At 41.1% G+C, this 19344-nt stretch overlaps 1 protein-coding gene across 1 annotated transcript in view; it reads right to left on the reverse strand.

Annotated features, from left to right (window-relative positions):
* Positions 1-19344, reverse strand: part of LOC124593905 (agrin-like) — a 669506-nt gene that overhangs the window by 295866 nt on the left and 354296 nt on the right. Inside the window, exon 6 of the mRNA XM_047132256.1 lies at positions 16820-16914. Within this exon, the coding sequence (XP_046988212.1) occupies positions 16820-16914 (95 nt within the window). The remainder of the gene's footprint in view (positions 1-16819; positions 16915-19344) is intronic.

Raw genomic sequence — 19344 nt, forward strand, 5'->3', positions numbered from 1 at the left:
GCCGGACCGAGACTCGAACTCGGGACCTTTGCCTTTCGCGGGCAAGTGCTCTACCAAAGGTCCCGAGTTCGAACCTCGGTCCGGCACACAGTTTTAATCTGCCAGGAAGTTTCAACAATAAAACACTATGAGCTATGAGGTTTCTAAAAGAAGAGAAAAATGAAAACGAATATTATAAAAATACAGAGTAAGAAATTACTTTATTTTACCGTTACATAAGGGTCTAGAAAAGAGAAAGGGGTGTACTACGAACCAAAACCAAAATTGCGTGTAAAAACTTAGGAAAGATTTTACGCACTTAGAATTATGTTTACTAGATACGGTAAATATGCTTGCATCCTCTTTACAGTAATTTCTTGACCTTTTGTCTCTTTTTAGCGAGCTAGAATTGTCACGATACGATCAACTGCACTAATATTAGAGAACTGAATAACATCTCTAGCTTCAAATAACAGTTAATGAGATATGTAGTAAAGCAACAATAGGGATTAACATTATTTGTGTATGCACTCTTGACCCCACACTGCAGCCTGTTCCTCCTCATTTGCCAGTATTCTTAGCTGATGCAGTCTCCTTAAATTTCCTTTCCCCAGGACTCGCTATATCAGAAAACATCTGTTTTGTACACCTATAAGTTCTTTTTATGTATGACACTACTATTATTGTTATTATTGTCAGTGTTATTATTATTATTATTGTTACTATTAGTAGTAGCAGCCGCAGCAGTAACTATTACCAGTATTAACTTTATTAGTTCATTTTCAATATTATTTACTCATACTGCCGCTTAAGACACTCAAATCTTTTTAATACTATTTGTTACATTAAAACTGTGTCTTACCTAAGTATAACGTAAGAAAGTACTGTTGTGTGAAACCTTTCTCTGATGTAAGAGTGTGCCTGATTGTTCTAATCAGATCGGGCTAAATAAATAAATAAATAAATATTTAAATAACATTGTCTATTATTTCATTAATTTCAGTGAAATACATTCTCCTTATGCAAATGTTCCTAAACTATCTCGCAGGGATTTCTGGAGATTTTCAGAGGAGTAGGCCTTCACCTGTACTAGAGGCCGACTGAAAATGAATTGTGAAGAATGCTGAACTCTTTTCCAGACTTAAAATGTTGACCTACATGTAGATACTAACAGTATGTGCAGCCTCCACGAATTTTTTTTTAATTTATACGTTGAATCCAAGTACGACCTTCTTGCTGCAGTGACGGCAACGTATGTGTGAATACCACCCCGTGCTTTTGGAGGGAAGTTAAGACACGAAAACCGATTTCATCCCACGGAAGCCCATTCCGACAATACGAAAATTAAATAAGTTTATTATTTATGTTGTTAATATATAAGGTATCGGACACCTGGTGGCCTAGTAATAAAGTGTGTGCCTGGAAAACAAGTGGTCGTGGGTTCGAATCCCGGTTGGACCACAGACATTTTCAGTCTATCTTTCAACTAGCCTACACCTCTCTGCTATGTGAGGAGAGGTTAGGACTACACGTTCCGGGTTACACGTTATGCTCTAGATCCCCATTCCCCAGACTACGGACACGCAGGTCGCCGAAGTGGCGTCGAATTGAAAGACTGAATGCAGCTGTTCAGCTACAAGCCATCTTGGCAACTACACATCAAGCTGTTTGTTTGACAGCAGTATGTGTTTTGCTTATTTTGTTTTACAGGCATCCTAACTACATATCTGTCAGCTCCATCTACGTAAATAACACATGCATGACTTCCTCAATATTTGTACCGTTATGGAACTGTACACTGGGCTGACAAAACTCATAGAACAGCGACATGCACGTTTACAGGTGGTGGGAGTATCCTATATGCAAGGTATAAAATTGCAGTGCACTGGCTGGCGGCGACGTAATTTATACTAAAAATGATTCAAATGGCTCTAAGCACTATGGGACTTAACGTCTGATGTCATCAGTCCCTTAGACATAGAACTACTTAAACCTAAGGACATCACACACATCCATGCCCGAGGCAGGATTCGAACCTGCGACCGTAGCAGCCGCTTGGTTCCGGACTGAAGCGCCTAGAACCGCTCGGCCTCATTTGTACTCAGGTGATTCTTGGGAAAAGGTTTCCCAAATGATTATGTCTGCTCACCAGGAATTAACAGACCTTGAACGCGGAATGGTTGCTCGAGCCAGACGCATGGGACATTCCGTTTCGGAAATCATTAGGGAGTTCAATGTTCCGAGATCCACCGTGTCGACAATACCAAATTTTAGACATTACCTCTCATCGCAGACAAGGAAGTTGCCGATGGCCTTCGCTTAACGACAAAGTGCAGTGGCATTGCGTAGAGTTGTCAGCGCTAAAGACGAGCAGCATTGTATGAAAGAACGGCAGAAATCAATGTGGGACCCACGATGAACCCATCCGTTATGACAAAGCGGCAAAATTTGGTGTTAATGAGCTGCGGCAGCAGACGACCGACGAGAGGGCCTTTGGTAACAGCACGACATAGCGTGCAGCGCCTCTCCTGGGCTCGTGGCTATATCAGTTGGATCCTAATCTACTGGAAAACCGTTACCTGCTCAAATGATTCCCGATTTCAGTTGGTAAGAGCTGATTGTGGTGTTCGAGTGCGACGCAAACCCCACGAAGCCAGGGACGTGTTGTCAACATGAAGCTGTGTAAGCTGGTGGTTTTTCCATGAAGGTGTAGGCTGTGTCTACATGGATTCGACTGGGTCCTCTGGTCCAACTGAACGGATCATTGACTGGAAATGGTCATGTTCGGCTACTTGGAGATCATTTGTGGCCATACATGACCTTCAAGTTCACAAACAACGATGACATTTTTGTGGATGAGAATGCAACGTTTCACTGGACCTCAGTTGTTCGTGACAGGTTTGAAGAACATTCTGGACAGTTGGAGCTACCCAGACGACCCGATATGAATCCCACTGAACATTTATGCGACGCAATCGAGAGGTCAGTTCATGCACAAAATCCTGCATCGGCAAGACTTTCGCAACTTTGAACGGCTATAGAATATGCATCGGTGATTCTGCAGTGGATTTCCAGTGACTTGTTGATCCATGCCACTTCAAGTTGCTGCACTAAGCCGATAAAAAGAAGGCCCGACACGATATTAGATGGTATGCCATGACTTCTGTAGCCTCCGTGTAAATACATAAATAAAACAGAGGCTCTACGTCATTTTACGTAAGAGATACAAAATGCGTTTAGTATTACTAAAATTGAGGTATCTGTATTGAATTGTGGTCTGTATTGAATTGTGGACTTAGTCTCGTTGAGGATTTTATAGTGTTAGCAATTTACGTATGTTTTTTATGTACTTGATAATAAGTATCTTGTGGTGCTAGTAAGTCACTCGTCATATACAAAAGTTTGGTAAAAATATTTTTTATGTAGTAGACACACTACGTAATGCATATTTTCACACCTTTTTCTTAATGGGAATGTCTTTAACATGCTCGAGTATGAATGTATTTTTTTCTACAGCCCTTGATGTATTACGTCCAATAGAATGACGCTGCGTTGCCTGACTTAAAGATGCTTTGCGATACTCTTCTGTTCATATCAGACCAGCTTCGTGTTTCGATTGAAGCGTTTCCTAGCAAACACAAAACAGCAAATCATTCTTAACGGAGAGAAATTTTCAGACGTAAAAATAACTTCATGCGTACCGCAAGGGGATATAATATATATAAATGAGGTACTGAGCGACTTTGGAAGTTTCGTGAGGCTTTATGCGGTTGATGGTGTTCGATGCAGAGATGTCACGAAGTTAGAAATTTTCAGCGAAATACAAGAAGACCGTCAGTTGACTATCAACGTAAATGCATCGCATTATCGAGAAATAAGCAGACCTATACATTGTTATATGGCTACACAATTGCAGAACAATCACTGCGAGGAGTTGCACCCATTAAATATCTGGGAGTACGTGTAAAGATCAATTTAAAGTGGAACGACCAAACAAAGATAAGTGCTGGTAAGACATGCCAGACGGAGATTCTTTGGAAGGATCCCCAGGAAATAAAGGCCGTCGACAAAGGAAGTAGCAAACAAAACACTCGCTCAATCAGTACTCGAATACTGGTCGTCAGACTATGATCCGCACCAGATAGGATTGACAGAGGGACAGGGAAGAGCCAAAGAAGGGCAGCGCGTTTCGTCATAGCGCAAAAGTATTGGAGATACTCATCCAGTTCCAGTGGCACACGCAACATGAGAGGCATGATTCATCAGCGTGTGGTTCACTTTTTGTTATGTTCATAGAAGAGTCAACCGATACATTGTTTCTCCTGTGCATATCTCGCGAAACGACCATGAAGGTAAAATGAGAGATAACTGACCTCACACGGAGGCTTACTAATAGTTTTTCTTGTCACAGACCAACAGACCACTTATGACTAGAAGAGAAGAGGGGAAAAGTGACAATGGTGCACAAAATACTCTCCACGACACACCATAATGTTCCTTGCAGAGTATAGCTCTCGATGTAACTTTTTTTGTGGGAGGGTTGAAATAGTGCTTCACCAGTGCTCTTGGCCTTAGTGCCTGTTAAAACTGTTCCTTTCTACAGTGATGACATTCCAAAAATAGCGCTGGAGTGCACGTTGAAGGTGTGGTGGTGGGACTCGAAGTCCCATACCATAAAGTTGCAAGCAAGAAGTAACATAACTACTACTACTACTACTACTACTAGTACTCCGTCCGAACAGGCCTTGGAGAGCCTAACGCTACCGACCGACCACCGTGTCATCCTCAGCCCACAGGCCTCACTGGATGCGGATATGGATGGACATGTGGTCAGCACACCGCTCTCCCGGCTGTATGTCAGTTTACAAGACCGGAGGCGCTACTTCTCAGTCAAGTAGCTGCTCAGTTTGCCTCACAAGGGCTGAGTGTACCCCGCTTGCCAACAGCGCTCGGCAGACCGGATGGTCACCCATCCAAGTGCTGGGCCAGACCCACAGCTCTTGCCTTCGGTGATCGGATGGGAACCGGTGTTACCACTGGGGCATGGCCGTTGGCAGCATAACTAATAACTGCATTAGGTACCAACATCGGTGGTTTACGATGGTCGACACCCATAGAGTGGTCAAGTCAACACTAACGCTTCATTAGTGGCCGTGTCAGGGCTGCTGTAGATGTAGATGTCGTTTTCCGTTTTTCGTCCTGACAAGGCATGTTCCTCAGCGAGAGTTTCTAAGACCACAATGCCTTGATGAATTAGCACTGTTTTCGTTAAGATTTATGAGGATACTACGAAAAAAATATATCTTGACAAAATAAATTTGGATAACGTTGTGATTCGTTGCTTCACAAAATGTAGATTGAATCGGGAAAGATGGTAGTCGCGCTATGATGGCTATATGCTTGTGTTTCTTCACTGTGGCACGAGAGCGCAGCACCCAGAGATCCACAGCTACCATGAGTCCAAGTCTGAAGGGACAAGGGGTATATGAATTTTTAACGAATATTTTTTGCCTTTGGTAGCCAAAAAACTGTGTTATTTATTAAAACTGTCTAAAGTAATCGCAGATGTATTTAAAAACAATAACAGGGATTTCTATATGTTTTTACTAGTCATAACCGTATGTTTATCATGCACTCTATATTTCGAACTAAACGTGACTTCAGTTAGTTCCTGTCTGCTTCCATACTGGAACACCAGTTTCAGTTTGCATCTCACTCCGATACCTGGGATTGACGCCAAATTTTCTTTGTGGTAAGAGGGACACTCGTAATACTTTTTTCTTCATTTATTTATTTGCAGATGATGTCTAGAAATTACGGAGAAGCATCACAATGGAACCAGCGTTCTTGGTGTATCTGGTATATCTGGCAACTCAGAACCCATCACTAATAATCAATTTGTAAACTCAGAATTTGCATCTGACGCAAGTATTGTAGCTAAAGCAGGAATCTCTAGCTCGTTTGAAAAGATGGCGCTGATACCAATTTCGAAAACGCCAGGGTAAAGGAGGAAGGAAACTGCATCGGTGTTGACAGCGCACGAAAGACTACAAAGTTTGAAAGTAGACCGAGAGTCCATCAAACGAGGGAGAAAAGTAAAATCGACTGCTGACGACAATGTCTGTGTTGTCTCTAAAGGAAACCGCTTCGGAAAAAAAAAGGACGTGCGCCCACTCGATTCAGTGAATTCACTATAAGAAGTAGCTTCATAAAACATGCACAAATAAATCTGATATGTGTAACGACTGTGTTATAAAACAGTAAATATCAACCGTATAACGGTCAATAACAGCAGTACAAACTTTTGTTTTGTGTTACGGACAATAAAATACGTCGTGGATATCCCGAAGGCTTTTGACACTGTCTCACACATGCGGCTCGTAGTAAAATGGAATATCGTCTCAGTTATATGACTGGATTTGCGATTTCCTGTCAGAGAGGTCACAGTTCGTAGTAAGTGACGGAAAGTCATCGAGTAAAACAGAAGTGATTTCAGGCGTTCCCCAAGGTAGTGTTATAGGCCCTTTGCTGTTCCTTATCAGTATAAACGATTTGGGAGACGATCTGAGCAGCCGTCTTTGGTTGTTTGCAGATGGCGCTATCATTTATCGACTAATAAAGTCATCAGAAGATCAAAACAAACTGCAAAACGATTTAGAAAAGATATCTGAATGGTGCGAAAAGTGGAAGTTGACCCTAAATAGCGAAAAGTATGAGGTCATCCACATGAGTGGGAAAAGGAACTCATTAAACTTCGGTTACACGATAACTCAGTCTAATCTAAAAGCCGTAAATTCAACTAAATACCTAGGTATTACAATTACGAACAACTTAAATTGGAAAGAACACATAGAAAATGTTGTGGGGAAGGCTAATCAAAGGCTGGGTTTTATTGGCAGGACACTTAGAAAATGTAACAGACTTACTAAGGAGACTGCCTACACTAGGCTTGTCCGTCCTCTTTTAGAATGCTGCTGCGCGGTGTGGGATTCTTACCAGGCAGGACTGACGAAGTACATCGAAAAAGTTCAAAGAAAGGCAGCAGTTTTGTATTATCGCGAAATATGGGAGAGAGTGTCACAAAAATGATACTGGATTTGGGCTGGAAATCATTAAAAGAAAGGTGTTTTTCGTTGCGACGGAATCTTCCGACGAAATTCCAATCACCAACTTTCTCCTCCGAATGCGAAAATATTTTGATGACATGGACCTACATAGGCCGGAACGATCACCACGATAAAATAAGGGAAATCAGAGCTCGTACGGAAAGATGTAGGTGTTTATTCTTTCCGTGCGCTATACGAGATTGGAATAATAGAGAATTTTGAAGGTGGTTCGATAAACCCTCTGCCAGGCACTTAAATGTGATTTGCAGAGTATCGATGTAGATGTAGATGTGGAACAAAATTGCTGACGATATCAAAATTATTTTGCTAACTTACTCCGATCTTCGGGGTGAGATGGCCATCAGTTCAAACTGTAGAAAAATAAAATACTAAGGAAGATGAAAGTTATGATTTTATCACATACATTGGTTTTCAGTATGAAAAATCCTTATCAAACACGTGTGAGTACTCTCGTTTTAAAAAATTTAAAATTCTCGTCACAGTCTCATGTAGACGCAAAAAGTATTGCATCTTCCCCCGACATGCTGTACGTGCTCTGTTTAATCGATATGATTTACTCACTACAGGTATATGTTTTACTGCTGCAATATTGTTCGTATTTACAATTTCTGCACCGCAAATTTAGGATGATTTAGGGAATGTCCATTGATTAGCAATAGATGTCTAACAAGTGAACTCTTGTGTGCGGATTCAGAATCTTAAGAGGATACAGCGAAGGCGATGGACAATCCGTGCAGGCGGCTCTAGATTAGCGTAATAAGTATTCACGACAGGGACGGCCTAAAGAGGCAGACAGGCAGATCCGTCGCCGCGACAAACTCGCCGCCGTGGCGGCTGAAATGCGCGCGTCAGCTCTGAGGAACGAGGCACCGTTACCGGGGCCGGCGAAACCCAATTTTCCGGAGAGCTCCGATACAAAGACGCGCTCCCGCGGCGCGTTTTTAGCATTCAGGAGCCGCCTCTTAATATAACACAATCAGCGAAAAGGAGGCTGCGCAAAATAAATACAACGGCGTAATGGTGTTCTCGCGCTGTTGAAACTTTCAATTACAGGCGGGGGCTGTCGAGAACATCTTAACAGTGGCGCGTGACCCGAATGTGTGCGCGGCGGGTTGCCGAAGCTACAGGAGCGCGCCAGGTAGCTGCGAATTGCACCTCACTCTACGACAGGTGTTGATAATTTAGTTAATTACATTGGGATTACACAAACTGCCGAATGGAACTATAGACTGCCGAGTGATATACTATACCGAAAGATTTTCTCTGTGTATTATTCTTATATTTCTTACTTACTGGACTTTTCTGTAGTTCTCCGCGCACAGGAAACAACTTTCATCAGTACATAAATACTGTGACACGATCTGACATGCTCAGTGGATTATATATATATATATATATATATATATATATATATATATATGAGGGCCATCTGAATGGTTTTTAAGTAGCATTCAACAACTTTCTTGTGGCAGTTTCTTCATCTCATACTAGCCATTACACCCATTACCGTAAACTAGTTGTATACGTCATAAAATAGTGTTACCGAAAAGTTAGGGGCATGAAAATAAATGTACATGTAAAGAGGAGTTGCACTGCTCACGTTTGATCAGTCACCGCCAGATAGAACCACTCGTATTACCGACACCAAACGAAGACGACAAAGGCATCTGTGGTGTTTCTAGCAGCACCAGTTTTGCCCGGCTCTAAACTTTGTTTCTGGAAACGTGAACAGCCCACCGCCATTTCAGTGAAGCTCCCCCGTCCGTGTTGTGGCCAACCAACCGCCATTTCAGTGACGCTGTCTTTTCCATGATGTCCGGCTTTCATCCTTGTTTCTAGAAGAAACGTAGCTACGTGTGAACATTTTATTTCGATGTTCCAATGTGATACATGTACCTTTGTGAACTTATCATTTCTGAGAATGCATGCTGTTACAGCGTGATTACCTGTAAATAGCACATTAATGCAATAAATGCTCAAAATGATGTCCGTCAACCTCAATGCATCTGGCAATAAGTGTAACGACATTCCTCTCAACACCGAGTAGCTCGCATTCCGTAATGTTCGCACATGCATTGACAATGCGCTGACGCATGTTGTCAGGCGTTGTCGGTGGATCACTATAGCAAATATCCTTCAACTTTCCTCACAGAAAGAAGTCCTGGGACGTCAGATCCGGTGAACGTGCGGGCCATGATTGGTGTTTCGAAGACCAGTCCACCTGTCATGAAATATGCTATTCAATATCGCTTCAACGGCACGCGAGCTATATGCCGGACATCCATCGTGTTGGAAGTACATCGCCATTCTGTCATGCAGTGAAACATCTTGTAGTAACATCGGTTGAACATTACGTAGGAAATGAGAATACATTGCACCATTTAGATTGCCATCGATAAAATGGGGGCGAATTATCCTTCCTCCCATAATGCCGCATTGTACATTAAACCGCCAAGGTCGCTGATGTTCCACTTGTCGAGCCATCGTGGATTTTCCGTTGCCCAATAGTGCATATTATGCCGGTTTACGTTAGCGCTGTTGGTGAATGACGCTTCGCCGCTAAATAGAAGGCGTGCAAAAAATCTGTCATCGTCCCATAATTTCTCTTGTGCCCAGTGGCAGAACTGTACACGACGGTTAAAAGTCGTCGCCATGCAATTCCTGGTGCATAGAAATATGGGACGGGTGCAATCGATGTTGATGTAGCATTCTGAACACCGACGTTTTTTTGAGATTCCTGATTCTCGCGCAAGTTGTCTGCTACTGATGTGCGGATTAGCCGCGACAGCAGCTAAAACACCTACTTGGGCATCATCATTTGTTGCAGGTCGTGGCTGACGTTTCACATGTAGCTGAACACTTCCTCTTTCCTTAAATAACATTACTATCCGGCGAACGGTCCGGACACTTGCATGATGTCGTCCAGGATACCGAGCAGCATACATAGCACACGCCCGTTGGGCATTTTGATCACAATAGCCATACATCAACATGATACCGACCTTTTTCGCAATTGGTAAACGGTCCATTTTAACACGGGTAATGTATCACGAAGCAAATACCGTCCGCACTGGCGGAATGTTACGTGATACCACGTACTTATACGTTTGTGACTATTACAGCGCCATTTATCACAAAGCGAAAAAAGTGGTCCAACTAAAACATTCATATTTCTTTACGTACTACCCGAATATGTAATAAAAATTTGGGTTCCTATTTAAAAAAAAACGCAGTTGATATCCGTTTAACCTATAGCAGCGCCATCTAGCGGGCCAACCATAGCGCCATCCGGTTTCCCCCTTCAAGCTAGTCTAGTTTCGTTCCTTGTAGTTTTTTCGTTTGACGCTTATTTCGTGAGATATTTGGCCCTGTCACTATCAATGGACCAGCCTTATTATGCAGAATGAGATTTTCACTCTGCAGCGGAGTGTGCGCTGATATGAAACTTCCTGGCAGATTAAAACTGTGTGCCCGACCGAGACTCGAACTCGGGACCTTTGCCTTTCGCGGGCAAGTGCTCTACCAACTGAGCTACCGAAGCACGACTCACGCCCGGTGCCAGGTAGTGGCAGAAGTAAAGCTGTGAGTACCGGGCCTGAGTCGTGCTTCGGTAGCTCAGTTGGTAGAGCACTTGCCCGCGAAAGGCAAAGGTCCCGAGTTCGAGTCTCGGTCGGGCACACAGTTTTAATCTGCCAGGAAGTTTCAGCCTTATTATGGATCAGTCGACACGGTTAGATATCAATGTAGTTTCAAACACGTACACATCATCAGAATTGAAATTGTCTGTGACAGGTAGAATGGTCACCAGAGTGCACTAGTATTGTTAGTGATTAGTGTTGTTATCAGGCCTGGAAGGCTGTACGAGGTTCGTGGCCAGTTTCAGATTTTGAGTGATCTCTATGAACGACAAAGAGATGTCGAAATACGCTTGTGAGACAGCTTTAACAGCAACTGAGAGTGATAGGGGCCTCATTGTGGGTCTCCTTTTGGCCAGATGGTCGTATCGTTCAGTGTCCAGAGTTTTGGGGTATTCGAACGAGACACTGGCCCATGCTGGACTGCATGGTGCGCAGGAGTACTAGTCGTCGTGGTTCTGGTCGAGCACATCCGATCACAGCAGAGGAAGGCGCTGTACTGAGGAACAAGCACACCGTAACTTTCACAGCTGCGCCTACCATCCTAGAAGCAATAATGGACTGTCTTCAATGTTCTGTGCCAACCGATACCATTAATCTTGGAATAGCATCAACCAGACATGGGGGTCACGGCAGGCTGCTGTTAACAATAAAGCAATAACGGCTGCATTTGGAGAGGGAAAGTGGACTATTGACGAATGGCATCACATTGTTTTCGGCGATGAAATGCGGTTCTGCACTGCCCCGGGTGACAATTGTCGGCCAGCATGGCAGTGACCTGATGAGAGGATTTACTGTTCCAATGTTTTGTAAACGCACAGTGGTATTACTTCTGGTGTCATGTTCTGGAGATACAGCGAGTAAGACGACTGGTCCCTGCTGCTAGTTCGAAGGAAATCCGATGTTACAGCGGTATGTCACCGACTCCCTGCGTCCTCGTGTGTTACCTTGCTTGCGACAGTATCGTGGCGCCACTTTTCAGCATGACAATGCTCGTACACGCATGGCACGTGTCTCTACGAACTGTCTGCGTAATGTTGAAGCGCTCCTGTGGCCAGCAAAGTAGGTTTGTTTCCGATAGAACTCGTGAAACCAGCTCAGACGTCAAGTCCGCCCCAGTGCGAGGATACCTAGGACCAGAAACAACAATTGTGACCTAGTTTTATGACATCCTCTCCAACAGAATAAGTGCATGCATCCCGACGAGAGGGGGTTCAATGTCACATTGCTGATTGGACTCATATGCCAAGTTCCTTATAAATTTGACTCAATGTTGTGATGACTGTAATGACTTCATATATCCTCGCAATTCGTAAAATTTCATTTTCTGTCCTGCTCCCCTTCTGGGTGCTTCGCATTTTTGTCAGTCAGTGTATGCCCTCCACAGGCATAATTATTATTCCTACTATTCTGATGTCTGTGTAAACATAATCTTAAACTTTTGTAAATTGTTTACACTACACCATCATTTCATATGTTACAGAGGGTTCCCGGTTAGATGTGGGAAATACTAGGTGTTTCATAAAGATTCATCCAACTTCACTAAACTTCTAAATCAATAAAGATAGAAACTTAGGGTGAATTTTACCTTAGACATTGAAAGCAGATGTTTACCTTGGCCCCTCGTCGGAAGTTCGAGTCCTCCTTCGAGCATGAGTGTGTGTGTGTGTGTGTTGTCCTTAGCGTAAGTTAGTTTAAGTTAGATTAAGTAGTGCGTAAGCCTAGGGACCGATTGCATCAGCAGTTTGGTACCATAGTCCTTACCACAAATTTCCAATTTTACCTTGGCACTGATAGAAGTTGCAGGTTCATGTGGTCGCAGGTAGTGTTGTCTCTGGTGTATCTAGTTCGTTCTCTCGTTCACCAGCCAGTGTATGCCGAGCTGAGATGACGATAACACAACAGAAAAGGGCGTTTGCTTTCTCCGTTTTAACAGGCGCAATCCAGTTATATCTGTGCGGCGTCGTTTTTGTCGATAGTACGGCACTGCGCTTCCTAAGTTTGCACTGCTGGCCACCAAGTTCGTCTTTTTTTATGCCTTTCCTTCCAATAACTTTGCCTAATTTGCGAGGCCCAGTAGGGAAGCAGTGAATACAACAAGTCCAGACATGTTCGCAGCAGTATGGGGCGAATTTAACTAATGAGAGCTTTCATTTTAAACGTAATTTAAAACATCGGCCCAAGGTTATATGATCATGCATATGGAAAAAAACACACTAGTAAAATAGGGCAGCTCTTTTCAAAATAGAGTTTTTGTGGTCCACAGTAGATATTCCACACGACATGCAGCTTAGTGTAAGTGACATATTTATAGTAAGGCTCCTGACTCGCTGCTGTTTGAGATTAACTTTTATTTTCTCTCTTTCACTACAGATCTTTTTCGTCCAGACTGCCATTATCGAGTGCCCTGCGATACAGTGTGGATGACATTATCTCCGTTATACATTTTTATGGTACCGAAGAACACTAAGCAAGGACTGCCACTTACGTATATATTGTCTAAATGGACTGAAATACATATAACATCAATGGCAACTGTATTTTGAGTCTCGTTCTGCATTTTCTGATTTAAGGTGGTAATTAATTTTTTCTGAGAGTAATTTGACAGTTTTGCAGCTATGATGTCAAATATTTACGAAGTATAAGCACTGGTATACGCATGATATACACGTTATTTGATTGTGCATGTATCTATGGTTGCTGTATGCTCATAGTGGTCTGTTTACAGCGATCGAAAGTCATATTAATTTATAGGTGTTTACTGGGTAGACGATTTTTATTTGATGTGTTTGCTTTTGTTAATTTCTATTTTCGAGAATTTTTTCATAAATTAAGAGATTCTGGTACATATTGTATTAATTGTCTGACACACGTTTCTACAGCATGTATATGAGCAACTGTTTTAAGGTTTTGTATTGGTGTGCGTCATCTTTGGTAGTACACAGCGCTTTGACTATATGCGTTTTATTTTTCGGGTAAAATAAATTTTTTAAAATATTATTGATGTTTTAGATCCGTCTGTTCATTCAATATGTCGTATGGTTGGTTTCTGATGTGTATATAAGTTTCACGTTCCTACTATGAATATTCTGGAGGAAATTATCCGGTTTCTTTTTCGAGTGTTTCACTAAATTGTTTTAAGCAGTATTGATGTTTAAGATCCGTCTGTTCGTTCACTATGTCTTGTGGTTGGTTTCTTATGTATGTATAAATTTCAGGTTCATCGAGAACGTTGATGGTAGAAAAGTGAAATTTACATACAAATAAGAAACCAACCACAAGACATATTAAATGAACAGACGGATCTTAAACATCAATAGTATTAAAATTTTTTTGAAATACCTGCAAAAGAAAACGAGTAATTTCCTCGACAAAGTTCATGGTAGCAACGTGAAATTTATATATACATAAGAAACAAATCAAAACATATATTGAGTGTACAGATGGATCTTAAACGTCAATACTATGTAAAAAAGTACTCAAAAAGGAAACGCTTAAATTCAATGCGCTGTGTATAGCCAAAGATGACACACGCCAATATAACACCTTAACGCCATTGCTCCTCTGCAAAAATATTTGAGAGAGACAATATAGTAAGTATGATAATGACATAAATCATAAAAAATTATCTAAAATAGAAGTTCATAATAGCATAAACGTAAAAAAAGCATATCCCATAGAAACCTATAAATTAATAGCACCTTAGATCATTATAAACATAGACTACTACGAACATACAGCAACCACAGATACACGTGAAACCAAATAATGTATGTATAATCTATATAACAGTGGTTATACTTTCGAAACATACGATGGCGTAGCTAAAAACTGACAAATTTCTGTCTAAATAAATTATTACCTCCTTCATTCAGCAAATATCAAACGACACTCAAAATTCAGTTGCCAACAATGTTGTATTTATGTCAGTCCGTCTACACAATGACTACGTAAGTCAAATCCACGTTCAGTGTTGTTCTATACCATTAAAATGTATAATAAAAATAATGTCACCCACACTTTATCGCAGGTCACTCGATAATGGCGATTTGTTAGAAACCTATCTATACTGAAAGAGAAAAAAATAAAAATTAATCTCACACAGCAGCGTCTCTGGACACACCTTATAAACTATGTAGTTCGCTGCGTAGTGTAAAATTCAACCCCAGATTCAATCTTCATTCTCGTTGCACAGACAACCTTATGACTTCAAGCGAATCCTTTTGAAACAACCTGTATTAAAAAGAACATCAGCATAAATAAGTAGGTACTAAGTTACTGAGAAGGTATCACCATACTGTGAACTTGCTGATAGTTTCGCAGAACAAGAAGAGCTGGTTGTCCCGTAGTCCCAGAGCAGGCAAAAACCATAGTTGACAGATGATTTGGTAAATGTTTATTTTACTGACACAGTAAAGAGCATTTCTGTCAAAATAACCTGTTTTAGCTTACACAAACAATATACAGACTTAAAAAATTGCTAAAATAGATAAGTTATAAATACAAGAAGCAGTGTTATATTTCAAAGTTTTACGCAAATTACCATATTGTCAACTAGTATACACGGTAAGTACATGTCAACGAAACATCAGGTACATGTGTGCTAGTGCAACAACCTAATTACGTACAGTGAAAAATTACAGTATAGTACATTTGTAAGACGTCAGAGATTCTCTCTGAACTTATTCAATTTGGAAAATAAAAGGGGACACAAATCGTCAAATTTATTTCGATGCTAAACGCGCTGTTTTTTAGCTGCGGAAAGAGGTAAATTTTTTAAGATAGCTTGTATTTGTTTGATCGAAAAATATATTTCCTCAACTTTTGTTTTACACACGGAAGCGCGCCAACTTTTTAATTGTGAAATTCTCGCACTTTGTTTCTACGTGTGTTCCGGAATACAGATATCACATAGATTCTAAATTCATTATTATTCTGATGTTAACAGAGTATACCTTCCTGTTAAGTATTTGTTACTCGATGAAACTGCAACTGCAAACGTTTGATTTACAAGGTACTGCTTAAATCGGGAGAGTTAGAGGCTATTGGAGTTTCACTGATAAACTGCTGTTGATACTTTCCACTCGCAGCGAAATAAAACAGCGAAGTACGGAAACGTGCGTCATTGTGGAAAGATATTGAGAGTAGTCACGGTCGGTAGGTACGGTTAAAACGTACAGGGAGAGACAATCGTACGTGATGAGAGAAGAGAGAAAAACAATCTTGTTCAGACAAGAAAAGGCAGGTAGCAAACATTTAGTTACTTCTCTCGAGGTTGCAGCTGTTTGGTGTTACTGCTTGCGACAAATAAGTTTACACAAGCATCGCCGAAAAGCACTTAGTTCTCGTGGAAGAAAATGACTTTTTGTGGTAGTCATCAAAGTTAGCAGATTTCTTTCAAATATTCTACTTACTGTAGCGCTAAGAGAAAAACATGTATTATAAACCTTCGAAGACTATTACAGCTATTACAGAAGATGAGGCTGCTTGAATTCCAAGGGTTTTGTCACTGTCAGCCGCAAGTTAGGTAATAGTTTTTTGTTTGCCTGCAGGTAACTGTCTGTATTCCCGGTACGCACTGAAATGCTCGTGTCCATAGTCCGTATAATAGTACAAAACGTCACAGCCCATTAATAAAGCAGTCCTTCGAAAAAAAAATACGGTCTCGGTCGAGCGCCACAGCATTAGTGACCCCTGCTATGTAGATGGTTCAAGAGCCTAAAACTTTTTTGTGGCGATCGCCTATAACTACCGATCAGATAGTGTCCAGCATACGAAGCGAGAAACTTATGAAGAATTTCATATCTTCTCATCATATTATGAAATAAAATCAAACAAGGTTAACATTTAGCAGGCTTCCCTGCTCTCTACCTCTTTTATCACCGCAACCCCATTTCTCCTCCTTCACAGATGAGATCGGAGGACAGTATCATTTTGCTTTCCTTCTTCGTCATGCACTAATTCGTATAGTTCCACAGTCCATCTGTGTTTCCTTGTAGCCCTGTCAGCTTTACTACAGTGTTAAGGTTCTGTTTTCTCCGTAATGTGAGTTCTACATGGAGATTGCTTCCTACTTACGTGTTCGCAGGGCTCTGGACATACGCAGCGTGGATTTCCCGAGGTGTCGACTTTGCAGATTGCGTGGTTATTACATATCTGGTTTTCACAGCCATCTGCAAAAGACAAACCAAGAGGAATGAACAACAACGATACGATTGCGAACGGGTCATGATGACAGTACGTACAGATTGAGGGGTGTATTATTAGGGGGGCCTTTGAAACAAATAAGTTTCGAAGAGGCATTGGTGCAGCCAGAAACCACATTTTCTAGACTAAATTTCTTTTATTTCACGTCTATGGTCACAAACTTGTAGGTCTTCAGACCACCCCTTTCGATATATTGGAGCCATAGTGGTATCGTCAAATGTTAAACACAAAATCAGTGCCAGCATCGTCACACATATATAAATTATGGTGTACACGAGAATCATCTAGTCAGCAGAGTTACTGTTCAAAACGAACTGCCGCACAAGAGCCACAAAATGTTGGTGCTGCAAGCTCGCTAGATGTCGTTACTGTAGGCGTATAGGCGTACACATAATCTTAAATGATAATTGTACGATTTAAAATAAAAAGACGGATGCAATCAGTAAAGTCTGTAGTGGGCTTATTAAGTGTAAAAGTCACTACAGTAATAAAATGCGATAAACTAAAACACGACCAAACTTAGATTGTAAAAATGGAAAAAAATGCAGTAATTCTGAGACGCTCAATGGCGATATTTTAGATAATGACATGAATAATAAACAGCTTTCAGAGTATACAGAATAATATAAAAATTAGAAAACAAATAGCTAAAGAAGCCCAGTGAATGAAAACAGACTGCAGCAAATAATCAGCGCCCTCTGATGGCGCTACCACCGGAACTCCGCATAGGCGCGAACTGGTCAGAGGAACTTGACCGCCAGAGGGCCCCTCTTACTCTGCGGCACGCCTTTCCAAGAAAAGAAAACTAAAACACCGTACCAGTGCATGAACAAGATTATCTCGTTCATCAAGTTGTTGTTGTTGTAGTCTTCAGTACTGAGACTGGTTTGATGCAGCTCTCCATGCTACTCTATCCTGTGTAAGCTTCTTCATCTCCCAGTTCATCAAGTGTATTATATAAATGGAGAAGAGTACGAGGGGTGCTCGCGGCTTACGTTTTTCTAGCCACTTCTCAACTGCGCAGCGCTCTGGTGGTAGCGCCAACAGAAGGCGCTGATCATTTGCTGCAGTCAGTTTTCATTCATTGGGTTCTTTAGCTATTTGTTTTGTAATTTTTATATTATTCTGTGTACTCCGAAAGCTGTTTGTTATTTATGTCACTATCAAAAATTTCGCCAATTGAACATCCGTCAATTACTGTTCTTAACTTTTTCCATTTTAACAATCTAACTTTCGTTGTGTTTTAATTTATGGCATATTGTTACTGTAGTGACTTTTACATTTTACAAGCCCACTACAAGTTTTACTGATTGCATCTCACTTTTTTATTTTACATCGTACAATTATCATTTAGCCGAATGCTGTGGCCGAGCGGTTCTAGGCGCTTCAGTTCGGAGCCACGCTGCTGCTACGGTCGCATGGATGTGTGTGATGTCTTTAAGTTAGTTAGGTTTAAGTAGTTTTAAATCTAGGGGACGGATGACGTCAGATGTTAAGTCCCATAGTGCTTTGATCCATTTGAACCAATTATCATTTAAGAATATGTGTAATAAGGCTACCGTAACGACATCTGGCGAGCTTGCGACACAAACATTTAATGGCTACTGCACGGCAGTTTGTTTTGAACAGTAGCGCTGCTGACAAGATGATTCTTGTATATACTATAATTTATATACGTGTGACGATGCTGCCACTGAATTTGTGTTTAGCATTTGACGATGGTTTTTATAAAACAGTTATGCCTCGTCATAATTACAGTGCATACTGTTCACATATATGTCAGTAATGCTTTTCATCGTGGCCTATTTTGTTTTAAGCTGTAGACAACCCACTCGTTGTATTTGTGTTTTTCCCATATTTTGTTTCAGATTTGAAGATGGTCATTGCTGACCGAAACCGGTAGTCTGAGGACCAAAAAGTTTGTGACAATAGAGGTGAAATAAAAGAAATTTATATTGCAGTTTCAGGTCACTGTTCTATTCGCGACCGTGTTGCAGCTTGTGACCACATTTTCTATTTGTTCATTAAATTTTTTTTTATTTCTGCCTAGAACTATAATATTTATTTTAGTTGTTTACTATTTAATAATTGATTATAAGTTTATATTGAATGGGAACTTTTTAATTTAAATGGTCATTAATCGATGCGTACGCGGAGTATGCCGAAAAAAATAATAGTTCCACTGTCCATCACCAGGTGATAACCTGTCGCTGTAAACAGTCAGAATGTGATATGCATGCAAGAAAAGGGAACGATCGAACACACGGTAACTGTGGTTCTGGCTCTTTACTAGTCGTTACTAGGATATGGACACAAATTAAAACATATGTTCAGTATTGCATCCTATTTTCAAAACTCTGCGTCCGTAACACAGCGTTGCTCGCAGCATATCCGGT

Source organism: Schistocerca americana, chromosome 2 (assembly GCF_021461395.2).
Source record: "Schistocerca americana isolate TAMUIC-IGC-003095 chromosome 2, iqSchAmer2.1, whole genome shotgun sequence".
Lineage (NCBI taxonomy): Eukaryota > Metazoa > Arthropoda > Insecta > Orthoptera > Acrididae > Schistocerca > Schistocerca americana.